General features: G+C 36.3%; 1 protein-coding gene across 1 annotated transcript in view; it reads left to right on the forward strand.

Annotated features, from left to right (window-relative positions):
* Window positions 1-13,824, forward strand: part of KIAA1549 (KIAA1549 ortholog) — a 144,838-nt gene that overhangs the window by 111,898 nt on the left and 19,116 nt on the right. The window contains exon 18 of the mRNA XM_049095268.1: window positions 8,026-8,072. Within this exon, the coding sequence (XP_048951225.1) occupies window positions 8,026-8,072 (47 nt within the window). The remainder of the gene's footprint in view (window positions 1-8,025; window positions 8,073-13,824) is intronic.

Raw genomic sequence — 13,824 nt, forward strand, 5'->3', positions numbered from 1 at the left:
AGCATCTAACAAGGCAAAATTAATAATGCCTGAAATCCAATCAAAACTCACCAGATAAGTGAAGAGGCAGGAAAATCACACAGAACTAGTAGACAAGGATTTTAAAATAGTAATATTAATGAAGTTCCATATGTTCAAGGAGCTGGAGGAAAAATTGAATGCATTAATTAGAGGCACTGAAGACATTAAAGAATACAAATCAATTTAGAGATGAAAACTGTAATGTCTGAGATAAAATATATACTGTGGGATTCGTGACAGATTAGATTTTGAAGAAGAAAAGATTAGTAAATTTGAATATATAGTAATGAAAATTATCCAACATGAAACAGAGTAAGTAGACTGACAAAATGAATAGAGCTTAGTGAGCTGGGGACAACTTCAAGTGGACTAATATACATGTAATATGAATTCCCAGAAGAAGGGAGGGAGAGTTAGAAAAAATAATAAAAGAAATAATGGCCAAAAAATTTCCAAATTTGACAGAAACTGTAAATCTGCAGATCGACAAAGCTTGATGACCCCGTATGCATAACAAACATGAAGAAAATTATACCAAAAAATATAATTAAACTGCTCAAAATAAGTGATAAAGATTTTGAAATTATCCAGAGAAAAAGAAGACGTTGTAATGTAGTGGAACAAAGGTGAGGATGACAACAAAATTCTAATTGTCCGGAAAACAGTGAAATAAATCTTTAAAGTACTGAAGGAAAAAACTCAGTTCTCCAGCAGCTTAAAATAACTTTCAAAAACTTTTTCATACACACAAAAGCTGAAAGAGTGTATCACTGGCAGACTTACATTTTAAGAAATGTTATGGGATATTCTTTGGGGACTAGTAAAATGATGCTAGATAGAGATGTAGATCTACATAAATGAGTAAAAATGTAAATGTAAATACATGGGTAATTAAAACTTTCTCTTTATTTACATTTTTTAAAAATAATTGGCAAAAATAAAAATAAAAAGATAATTGGCTATTTAAGTCAAAAGGATGACAGTTTATTGTGGAGTTTATAACATATATAAAAGTAAAATGTATGAAAACACAATAGCACAAAAGGCTAAGAGAGGAGAAATACAAGTGCACTGTTTTGATGTTCGTATACCATGCATGAAATAGAATAATAGCACTTGACAATAGACTGTGATGAGTGAAAAATATAGAGTATAAACTCTATAGCAGGGGATCCCTGGGTGGCGCAGCGGTTTGGCGCCTGCCTTTGGCCCAGGGCACGATCCTGGAGATCCGGGATCGAATCCCACATCAGGCTCCCGGTGCATGGAGCCTGCTTCTCCCTCTGCCTGTGTCTCTGCCTCTCTCTCTCTCTCTGTGACTATCATAAATAAATAAATTAATTAATTAAAAATAAAAAAAAAACTCTATAGCAACCACTAAAAAAACAAAAACAGTAATAGCTAATAACTAACAAAAGAGAAAAATGAAATAATAAAAAATACTCAGTCTTGGGGGCCGTGGATGATTGAGTCAGTTAAGCATCTGACTCTGAATTTCGGCTCAGGTCGTGATATCCAGATTGAGCCTGGTGTTGGGCTCCATGCTCAGTGTGGAATCTGCTTGAGATTGTCTTTCCTCCTCTCCTTCTGCCCCTCTTTGGCATGTGTATTCTGTCTTTCTTAATCAATCAATCAATCAATCAATCAAGTCTTTAAAAAAAATAGTTTGCAGTCCAAAAGAAGGCAGGAAAAAAAGAAAAGGGGAACAAAGAACAGATGGAACAAAAGGAAAACAATTTAAATGGTAGATTTAAATTCAACCCTATCAACAATCACATTAAATATGAATGGTCTAAATATTACTATTACAGGGAAAAGATTATCAGATGGGATAAAACTCAAGATCGAATGATCTGTTGCCTATAAGACACATTAAATATAAACCCACAAATAGGTTAAAAGTGTGGAGAAAGAAAAAGTATGAAGAAAAATAAACCATGTTAACACTAATCACAAGAAACTAGAGTGGTTATATTAATATTAGCCAAAATGATCTCATAGTAAAGAGTATTAAGCAGAGGACCATTTCATAATAATACATTGGTCAATTCACCAAGAAGACCTAAAATCCTAAATGTTTATGTGCCTATGAAAAGAGTATCAAAATATGTGAAATAAAAACTGATAAAACTGCCTGCAGAAGTAAATAAAGCCACAGTTATAGGTGGCTACACTTCTCTTTCAAAAGTTGATAGAATGAGTATATAGAAAATCATTAAGGTAGAGAAAACTTGAACAAGTCTTGAATTAATACTGATTATGAGCTTGAACTAATTGACATTTATAAAGTGCTTTACCCAAGAGGAGCAGAAAGAATGTACATTCTTTCGGTACTTGGATGATGAGGAGTAAAGAGTACACTTACGAGGAGTGCACGGAGTAATGTATAGAATTATTGAATCACTATATTTGTACACCTGAAACTAATATAACACTTTGTGTTAACTATATTGGAATTAAATTTTAAAAATTAATTTTAAAAAAGAGTACATGGGACTCTTTTTACTCTCATTTACCAAGACAGACCATATTCTGGGCTATAATCTCAGTAAATTGAACAAGTTTCATATTATTAAACAATCCCATGAAAAATGGGAAAGGATTTGAATACAAATGTTACCAAGGAAGAAATACAGATAATAAGCAGACAAATACAAAAAATCGGGAAATGGAGAGATGTTCAACCTCGTTAGTCATTAGTGAAGTGCAATAAATCATAATGAGATACCCCTATATGCCTATTAGAATGAACAACTGAAACTTTTATAAACTGTTGCTAAGAATCTAAAATAGCACAACCTATTGAAAAATAGTTTGACAATCTCTTAAAAAAAATTAAGCCTCTGCCTCCGTTATGACCCAGTCATTGTATTCTGAAATATTTACTGAGGAAAAGTGAAAGCGTGTGTCCTGACAAAGACTTGTACATTGTAACAGCTTTATTTGTAGTAGACTCAAATTAGAAACAACCCAGACTGCACATCAATATGCAAATCGCTAAATGAAAATTGTACTGTATTTTTACAGTGTTACTCGGTAATAAAAAGGAATGAATTATTTATACATGTGACAACATGGTTGGGTCTCAGAATAGTTATGCTGAGAGAAAGAAGCCACCCTCCCAACCAAAAAAAAGTGCATATGGTATGATTCCACTTATATGTAATTCTAGAAAATGCAAACTAATCTATAGTGACAGAAAGCAGATCAGTAGTTGCCTAGGGATGGAGTGAATTTGGGAAAGGGTGTGGGACAGAGGGCTTACAAAGGGGCACCAGGAAACTTGGATGATAATGGAAATGTTTATTGTCTGGTTTATGAGCATGGTTTGTGGATACCAACATTTGCCAAAACTTAACAATTTGTATACTTTAATATGTGCGGTTCATTGTATGTCAATTATAATGAAATAAAGCTGTTGAAATTATTGTCCCAAAACATTCTTAACGGTGAAATTAGTTCTGGTTGACTTGTTACAGAGCGAGAACTGAGTGGTGAGACATGAGGCAGGAGAGAAAAAGAAGAAGCTGACAGGAATAGAGCTGAGACCTCATCCTGAGACCTCATGGCTGGACACTGAAGAGTTTTGAGCAGTCTAAAGACATAATTCATTGTGCCTTTTTGACAGATTGCTCTCATTGTAGGCTGGAAAATGGTTTGTCAGAGTGCAAGACCAGAAGAAGGGAGACATTTAGGAAGTTGTCATAGTAATCTTTGGTGAGTGATGTTGACAGCCCCAACCAGCATGATGCAGTGAATGGATTCAAGAGGAAGAATCTCTATGGCTTCAGGGTGTTTAATTGCTGATGGCACTGACCCAGTCCAGTGGGAGAGTTTGGTGATACAGGAAAGGGGATCCGAGTAACAAGGGAGGAGGTATCTTTAGAAACAAGGGGATGTATTTCTTCCAGTTTAATAGCAGGAGGGGGAAGGAGTTGGGTGCAGATGCAGTCCTGTTTGTAGTAGGTGGCAGGAAGTGGAGGGGCCTTCCATCTCATTGTGGCTTCAGTGTTCACAGTGGAGAAAGCAGAGTTATTTATTGAGAATGAAGGAAGTGTGGCAGGGCAAGAGGTGTGAGGGAGAGCAGAGGTTGTACTTACTGATTGTAGAGAATGAAAGACAACTGCTTAGGAACATAGGAATAATTACTTAGCGGCATTGTAGCCCCTGTTGAGATTGACTATCATGAAATTAGTGGGACAAATTAAAATCTGTAGTTTTGTTGATGAGCATTCAGATACCCAAATGGAGACAGGGAGACAGTGGGCGGTTGAATTGATCCAGGAGTAGTTGGGCTTTGTCAGGCAAATGTGATGAAAGGACAGTGGACAAGAGATGTGCAGATTAGAGGGTGCAGTTGAAAGGGGGGTAGACCATACACTGAAGGGCAAGGTCAAGGATTTGGAGTCCATTAAACATGCTGCAGCTTTGTAGATTCTTCTCTCTAATCCTCTGCATTGGAGCCACCATCATCTCTCACCACCATTGCAAGAGCTTCCTGATTGTCCGTCTGCCCCTGGTCTTGAATGCAGGTTGTCAGAGTGGGTGGCTCACATGTAAAATACCATTATTGGTGTTGAGCAGGCTGGGAAGCAGAGAGGCTGACGTAGGAGATGCCTCCTATGGAGGATGGGGGTGCTTGGCACAAAGAGGGAGACCTTCAGTAGCCGTTTGACTTAGTGTTGAATTTTGCAAAGCAGAGTTCTCATCTAACTTTCTACGTGACCTCGTTTGCTGCTGGCATCTGTATGTTACTTCTCACTGCTCCTAATGCTTTTTAAATTGTTCTGTGAAGAAATCTGTAGCCATCTTAATTTCCCCTCTCCTGGTAAGGGATGTATGTACCTTACCTGCTAGGAAGCGTAAATAATTCTGGGCACTCAGCCAGTTTTTCGGAATCATTTTCCTCCCTGAATAGCCAGTGTCCATTTTATCTTCAGATTCAGCTTTTTCATTCACTTCCTTTTATATCTGAAATAATCTTCTTATTCTCTTCTATTTATTGGAGTCAAAGATACCAATTATCTTTGTGTTGGCTCATCTTTGGTTTCTATATCTATCCTTTTATTCTCTAATGACTTTAGCTACTTTGTCCTGGTTTCTCTGCCTTCTTTATAATTATCATGGGCCTTTTTCTCTGTGGCAGTTGATTCGATTTTAAGCCATATCTATTCTTTTCCCTGCTAGTTGATTTCTTAGAGTCATAATGGCATTGTTTCAGTCCTCACATCATTTCTACCAATAATCTGGTCCCAATTATTTCAGTTCTGTGATCTCTCATTTCCATTGATTCTGTTGTTTTATCATCTCATCTTTGAACTTAAAAAGGAATTGCTATTCATATTTACCATTATGCAGCCATAATCCTTCATCCTTTGGCTACTACTTTTCTCAGTTTATGGCATGAATCTGCTCCATTCTTCCCTTGTTTGGTTTCTGCTGATGAATTTTAGCAATAATTTTTGACTGATTTGTGTTACTATTTTTCTTATTTGTTCATTGTTCATAGGTTTTGGAAATGAACAGTTCCGTAATAATGCCTTAATCCAAATTCCAATCAATAGCAAGATTTTTATAAACACTCTTACTGTGTGGTTTTCTCATCATCAGCCTTTGATGTTACCCTTATATGTTTTGATGATAATAACAGTTTAATCTAGTGGAAAATCAGAAGCATTGGCTCTATCTGTGCATATCTAATATAATTTTATCATGTTCTGAAATTGGCTGTAAATTACTATTTGTTGCCAGGAGGAACCTGATCATCCTTTATTCCCTTCTTCTGACTACAGTAAAAACTACAAAAATGTAGATTTCAAGTTATCACCAGTTACCACATGAACATTTGTGTACCGTCTAATGACATTTTTACTCTTTTTTTTTTTTTTTTTTGCCAGTGTGATAGTTTTAGTTATGCATCGGTGAGTAGGCCACTTCATAGGTGGTATTTCTGTATCCCTGAGTAAAGTTAACCTCCCTGGAACAGTCTGCTAAGTACCAAGTGTGGATGCCTGAACCAGGACATTTTCAGTATAGCACCCCTATCGCAGACTCCACCAACGATTTAACATGACTGTCTTGCTCTGTTGACCTGTTTTATACTGAATAGAAGGAAGAGATGCATTAAAATGAGATTTTTATTTGACATTACTAGTTGAAACCTTAAAATTCTATTTTCTTGCCCAAACTTTTATATGAATGTGACCCACTTAAAGTAAACACCTGTCATTATGTCTGTGATTTTTTTTTCTTAAATCCTTTTCATTGGGGCATGCAGTATCTGGAAAAATCACTTCCTTTTTCTGATTATAGTAGAGTTGAAATGCCTAGTTAAATGCCACATTAACAAAACAGGTAAAGAGTGGACAGCTACTTTTCACTTTTTTTGTTAGTTTATCACTGACCAGACCTCCTGAAATCCTGATATGTAAACTTTGATCTTTTTTTGTTTTATTTTGCCTATGAGTATTTTTTAAAAAATCAAACTGCTGAAAAACACAGGGGTCACTGTGAATAATCTTTATCTGGTCTCAGATTTCCCTTTAATTATTTGAAAAGGAATCAAAGCTCCTTTTCCTTCTATTCTTCCCTTCTTCTATAATCTCCTTTGGCTGTTTTAATTCAGTTGAGGAGCTCTACATGGTTCTCATCTCCCTCCCTCTGCCACGGGGGTGGAAGCTGAGAGGGTCAGAAGGTGAAGTAATCTGAGCAGTTTCATATGTAATAATCCCTTCAAACTGTATGAGGGGTAGAGTTCATTCTGTCCTTCTTGGCATCAAGAAATAGACCCAGGGAAGTTGAGTAGCTTGGCTAGTCTGACTCCAAAGCCTCTACTTTTCTTCACAAAGTAGAGATTTATTCAAGGGGGGAAATCTGGTTTGGGAACCAAGTACAGTGCAGTGGTTAAGAGCATGGTCTTTTGAATCAGAAAGATTGATTAGGAAGAAATTAACTTCCTTGTGAGTTGATTTCATCTCTTTGTTACTGTTACTGGGGCCTGAGTCAGTGCTCATAGTTCTTACCATAAAATACAAATTCGTTAAAAAGAAGCTTAGAAAAAATCTAATATGAGAGCAGGTCCAGAAGCAAGGCTGACTTAGTAATTAGTAACTTCACTTGGAGCTCTGGATCCCAGACAACCAGTGGGTTCAAATTGACTGTAGTTGGATGGACTCTGTCCACAGTTCCTGCTCTGTTAAGATATCTGATTCCCAGATAGTGATTCACAGTTGTTGAAAGAAGTTTTGAAATTGGAGTCCCACAAATGTTAGGGTTAGGATGTGTCAATTTCATGAGGAACACAACATGGATACATGTTTCTTCAAATCTGATGCCATATTGATTGTTTTACCCAAAGAACACTTGGTTAGCTGAGATAAGCTCAAGTAAAAAGAGTTGTTGAAGGATATGGGGCATCAGTTGGAACATAAGGGCAGGAGTATGGCTGGACCTCCCAGGAACCAGAAAACTCAAAAACTGAAGGTGTTCGCTTCATCTTTAAGAGTCTCTCTAATTTCTGGTTCTCCTTGTATTTTCTCTTTTTACAGTGTTCCACAGCACAGTACAGCATTCATATACTTTAGTTTTGTGAGTGTATTTGAATTGCTGCTGGACGCCCGCTGGCTCTGATGACCATCATGGCCCATGTTGATAAAGTCATTTACTAAGTGTGGCTACTAAGGCCTTCAGCAGAAGATACAGATTTGTCGAGAATGACCCTGTAGGGAAGAACAGATGCTGGAAGGCTGTGTGTTAACTCATATTTTTATAAAAGAAAGGTCTAGAAATTAGTTGTGTGTGTTTTTAAAGCATGGCAGCTCAGTTTCCCACACTGAAACTTCTGGCATTACTGGATGGCATGATGCCTCAATGGCATGCCAGCTGTTTATGAGAAAATAATTCTCTTGAAAGTTGATGCTGCCAACCTAAATTTGTAAGTTTGCTGTTGTCACTTTCTAATAAATGTTGAATGTTGATTATCATTTTCTTTTGGTTTTCTTCCAGAGATACGAAGACTATGGAATGACTCCTCCATCAGGTCCATTGCCAAGGTAAAGTTTTCAGGAGAAAATGCATTAGGACTTCCTCACATAGGTTGTTTTTAAAAATTTTGGAAATTCAGTTCTTTGAGCTAATAGCAGATGTAAAACTTCTGAGTTGTGTGTTTCTCTTGGGCTAATCTGAAGAGGAGAAGAAAGGTGGAATTTAAGTTCTGCTTCCAGGAATGACAGACTAGATAATTTACTGAGGGTAACTGGAAAAGCTAGAGAAGATTTTAAAATAAAGCAAAACCAAAACCAGATAGCTAACAGGGCAGTGAAATGGTATGGGGCCAAGATCCAGGAAATCCAGAGTGAGGAGCCCTACCTTTTGAGCGAACTTTCTCCTAAGTGTGCCTGCTAATTGTGGAGGAGGTGACTGAGAAGCTGAGCAAAACTTTGGACAGACTCATGGGGCTTGGAGTCTTGAAAATTCGACATAGTAAAAGTTGTGAGACACATCTCAAGGCATGCTTGGGGGGACTTCAATGCCTTAAATGAATCAAAACATATTTGAAAAGAAAAATGGCTGAAAATCAATGATCTAAGCATCCATATCAATGTCTAAAGAAATCTAATTAAACCTAAAGGAAGTAGAAGGAAGGAAATAATAAAAATAAGAAGAGAATTTAATGAATTAGGGGCACCTAGGTGGTTCAGTTGGTTGAGCGTCTGCTTTCAGCTCAGGTACCGATCCTGGAGTCCTGGGATGGAGCCCCACTTCAGGTTCCCTGCGCAGTGGGGAGTCTGCTTCTCCTTCTCCCTCTGCCCCTGCTCATGTTCTCTTTTGCTCACTCTCTCTCTCAAAAAAATAAATAAAATCTTAAAAAAAAAAAAAATGAAACAGAATAGAAATACCGTAGTGAAGATTGACAAAGCTAGAAGTTAGTTCTTTGAAAAAAGCTAATAAAATTGATAAATCCCTGAAAAGCTTGATCAAGTAATTTGTGTATCATTATCAATAAGAGGAATGAGAAAGAACATATTAATCCAGATCTTTCAGAAATTAAAGAGATTTTGACAGATTTTTAAAAGATTTTACAGATGTTAAAATTTTTTGAACACATTTTTGTTAGATTTAAAATGGAAAAATTTTGGAACACCTGGCTGGTTCAGTCAGTGAGCATGCAATTCTTGATCTTAGGGTTGTGAGTTCAAGCCCCACTTTGGGGGTAGAGTTTACTCCAAAAAGTAAATTAAGTAGAAATTTCTTTTTTTCAAAATAAAGTAGAAAAATTCCTAGAAAGATAAAACCTGAATTGTTATATAACTATTAAAGAGATTGAAATCATTCCTAAAATTCATCCCATAAAGAAAACTTTGGGCTTCAATTGTAAATTCTACCAAAAACACCAAAGGAAAGAAACATGCCAGTGTTCTTCAAATTTAACTAAAGAATATCAAAACAGAGATTGTTCTCCACCTCATTCTTTGAGACTGCTTACTTAACCTTAATATCAAGGATGAGACAAGGATAGGGAAATTGTAGGAAAGAAAACATTAAAAAACTCATGAACATAGATGCAGAAACTTGAAACTAAATATAGCAAACATATCTAGCATTGTATATGAAAGGATATCATGTCACTGCTAAACTGGATTTATTCCAATAATGCAAGGGTAATTTAATATTTTGAAAAATCAACCAATCCAATTCACAACTCTGAAGAGAATAAAAGAGGGAAATCTCATACTTACCTGGCAGGGGAGATACCATGATCACAAAAGAGGGAAATCTCACTTCATAAATACAGCATTTGATAAAACGCAACATCCATTTGTTTTTTTTTAATTTATTTTTTATTGGTGTTCAATTTACTAACATACAGAATAACCCCCAGTGCCCGTCACCCATTCACCCCCACCCCCCGCCCTCCTCCCCTTCTACCACCCCTAGTTCGTTTCCCAGAGTTAGCAGTCTTTACATTCTGTCTCCCTTTCTGATATTTCCCACACATTTCTTCTCCCTTCCCTTATATTCCCTTTCACTATTATTTATATTTATATTCATTATAAATGAATGAGAACATATAATGTTTGTCTTTCTCCGATTGACTTACTTCACTCAGTGCAACATCCATTTGTGGTAAAAATCTTAGCAAACAAAGAATAGAAGTGAACTTGTCTAATCAGGTAACAGTTATCCCAGCAAATGATTTCATGTTGAAATGTTGAAAGCTCTTCTTTAGAGAACAGGGGCAAGACAAAGACACATGCCTGCATTACCTCTGATCACCATTGCCCTGGGAGTCCTAGATAGTGTAATGAACAAAAGAAAAGGAAAGGAAAGGAAAGGAAAGAAAGAGAAAGAAAGAAAGAGAGAGAGAAAGAAAGAGAGAGATGAAGGAATTCAAGGAATTAAATAATAATGTTATTATTCTTATATATTTTCAGGTAGAAAATACTCAAATGTCAACACATAAATTGTTAGAATTAAGAGAATTTAGCAAAGATAGATAAATTATAAAATAGCTGGATATAAGATCAATATACAGAAATTTGTTTTATTTCTGTTTATGAGCAACAGACAAAAACTTTTAAAGGTACTGCATAAATTAGCATTAAAAATATAAAATATCTCAGAATTAATCTCACCAAAAATGATCAAGCCCTCTAAAGAAGATGTTCATGGATTGGGCAATTCAGTATTTTAAAAATATATATCTCCAGTAAGTGATCTACAGATTCATTGTGATCCCATTCAAAATCCTAGTAGTTTATTGTCTTTAAAAAAACATGTGGAAATGCAAAGGGCCAACAATATTCAAGACACTTTGAGAAAAAGAAAAATAGTGTGTGAGAACTATTCTGAAGATTGTAACTTACTGTAAGGTAATGAAGACAATACGGTGTCACTGTAAAGCTAGACAAATAGACCAGAGGAACAGAGTGGAGAGTCCATAAACAGACCCACACATGAGTAGACAAGTGATTTATTACAAAGAAGGAATTGTGGAAAACCAGAGTTAATCTCAGAAATAATACTCCACTATCCTTTCAATGACCACAAGTCACACAGGAGTAGGAATATTATCTGTTTCCTCATTTTTTCTTTTCTTTATTTGCTCTCATTTTCCGAGGGGCTTATTTTATTTTTCCCCAACCCAGGCACTGCTTTGTGGTCCAAAAACAACAAAGGTAAAGAGAGCACCTGAGGATGAGGTGATTCAGAGCAGAAGTTAATGACGGGGAAGGGGGGGCATCTGATCTTGTTTGCCCAGTTCAGTTCAGTTTACACCTGTTTTCTAGTGGAATTATTAATAACATGTAATTCTCCAAAGCAGTCTGGTTTTGATGACCAGTTTTATGGTTACTTAAGTTAAAGGATTTTGGGGGATTTGGATCACACTGAACTATGAACACACAGTTTAGGATAAAAAGGATGCAAATCGGGACGCCTAAGTGGCTCAGTGGTTGAATGTCTGCCTTCAGCTCAGGGTACGATCCTGGGGTCTGGGATCGAGTCCCACATCAGGCTCCTTGCAGGAAGCCTGCTTCTTCCTCTGCCTGTGTCTCAGCCTCTCTCTGTGTCTCTCATGAATAAATAAAAAAAATATTTTTTTAAATGTAAAAAGCATCTCTTTAAAAAAAAAAGGGATGTAAATGTAGCTGGAGGAGGATAATTGGGTAAAGTAGAAATAACTAAAGGGCAAAAGCTGGTTCTTGGATGGATGGTCAAGAGAGTATGATTTGATTAGGTGAATTCCAGTATGTAGACACTGAAGGAGGAACATGCCTTATGTTACACTCTGAGGTCTGTAAGGTCAGAGATGTCAGACATCTCTCTCTCTGAACTCAACTTAAAAAGTAACAGTGATCTAAAAAGAGCAATATAAATAGTGTAGGTTTCAATTTACAAGATGTGCTCTAGAAATAACACTATAGAATAGGGGCAAGTCCATCTATGTTCTCATCAAACTAGTTTGATCTGTTAATTACTGGTTGACTGTCATTTGCAAAGAACTGTAATTGGACTATCATGTTTTTTCCTTCTTGAGTTTCTTCAGAGAATGGTTTTCAAAGTGGGATTCTCAGACCCCTAGAGGGTCTTTGAGACCCTTTTAGGAGGCTGGGAGAGCCTATGAAGTCAAAACTGTTTCATAATAATATGAAAGCATTATTTGACTTTTTTTTTTTTTTTATTGTGTTGATGCCTATACTGAGGGGCAGAAACAGTGGTGGATGAAACTGCTAGAACCTTAGCATGCATCAAGACAGAGGCACCAAATGGCCCGAGTAGTCATCATATTCTTCACCACTGTGCAATCACAGTTTTTAAAAAATTCCAGTTTGTTAGTTAGGTTAGCATGTCCTTAATGAAGTAGTAAAAATTACTAATTTTAAAAACATTAAGCCCTTGAGTCCTTAGTAGTTTGTAGGACAAAAAAGGAATTACGTATTAAGCATTTTGTGCATGGAATTTTGAAGGAAAAGCACCTGTTCAGTTGTTTGTGTTAAGAACTGGTCTGTACCGTTGCTGTTTTTTTGTCTGAAAGATCAGTCGCAGACATCATTATTCAGACTTGGGTTGTTTGGCACTGTCTTGAAAATAAAGGAAGTGAGCCTGTCACTTCAAGAAAAATAACTGATAGGATTTGTTGCCAGTGATAAAATTGAGCTTTCAAGTGAAAATTTGAATTTTGAAAACTTTGGTCTGCCCCTGGGTACTTGACAGCTTCCTACTATTTAGAAGACTTTTCTGATGAGCTCAATGGTAATATTAATGAATGTCATTTTTTTGGATACTACCAAATGAAATGTATCAATATCTAGAAAGTCTGCATAACTCAATGAACTAATATTTTCCAAATGACTCATATGGTAAAAGCATGCATGGGTCCATTCAAAGTGCAAAATGGACCAGTGGGTTTTAATGTAACAGAGTATAAAAAGTTAACTGATACTATTTCAGATTCCATATTGCCACTAAACCTTAAGGAAACTGCTGAATTTTGGTGTATCAAAGAAGAATATTTGTCTATAATATTACTTGAATATTATATGTAAAGACTACTAAGTCCTCCTTGTCCAACTATGTAATTATGTGAGTTCAGATTTTCTTCTTAAAATAACTTACAGCAACTGACTGAATACAAAGTATATGAGAATCCAGATGTCTTCTGTTAGGGAAATTTGAAAAAATTCAAAACTCTTCTTGCTCTTTTGCAGGAAGGGGGTTAGAAAATATAGTTGATTTCATGAGAAAATGTTAAGCTAAGATGCTTAATATTGTTATTTTTAGATTAATTTTAAACATAGGTATTTAAAAATGTTTTTAATTCCGAATGCAAGAAATATTTATAGATATAATTCACATTAACAGAAGTTCTCAGGAGTCCTCAATAATTTAGAGGTGTCCTGAGACCAAAAAGTTTGGGAACCCCTGTTAGAGCACTGGTTTTCAGCCTTGATGACTATCAGGATCATCTGTGGAACTCTAAAAACTGCCATATCTGGGTTGCACCTTTAGAGATTCTGTTTTCATTGGTCCAGGGTACAGCATGGACATCGGGGTTTTTAGAACATGATAACATGCCGCCGAGGTTGGGAATCACTTTAGTTCGATGCTGGAGATGCACGGGGTTTGTAAACTAAGGCATTTCTTCTTCAGTCACCCTGCAGAGATTGATCAAGCATCAGCTATATTCCAGGCACCGTTCTTAACACTGGAGATATATCAGTGAGCAAACAGAAAATGTCACTGTCCTTTGAGAGCTTATGTTCTAGGAGAAGAGATGGAAAATACACCAGTAGACAGATAGGT

The sequence above is a fragment of the Canis lupus genome, chromosome 16 (genome assembly GCF_003254725.2).
Source record: "Canis lupus dingo isolate Sandy chromosome 16, ASM325472v2, whole genome shotgun sequence".
Lineage (NCBI taxonomy): Eukaryota > Metazoa > Chordata > Mammalia > Carnivora > Canidae > Canis > Canis lupus.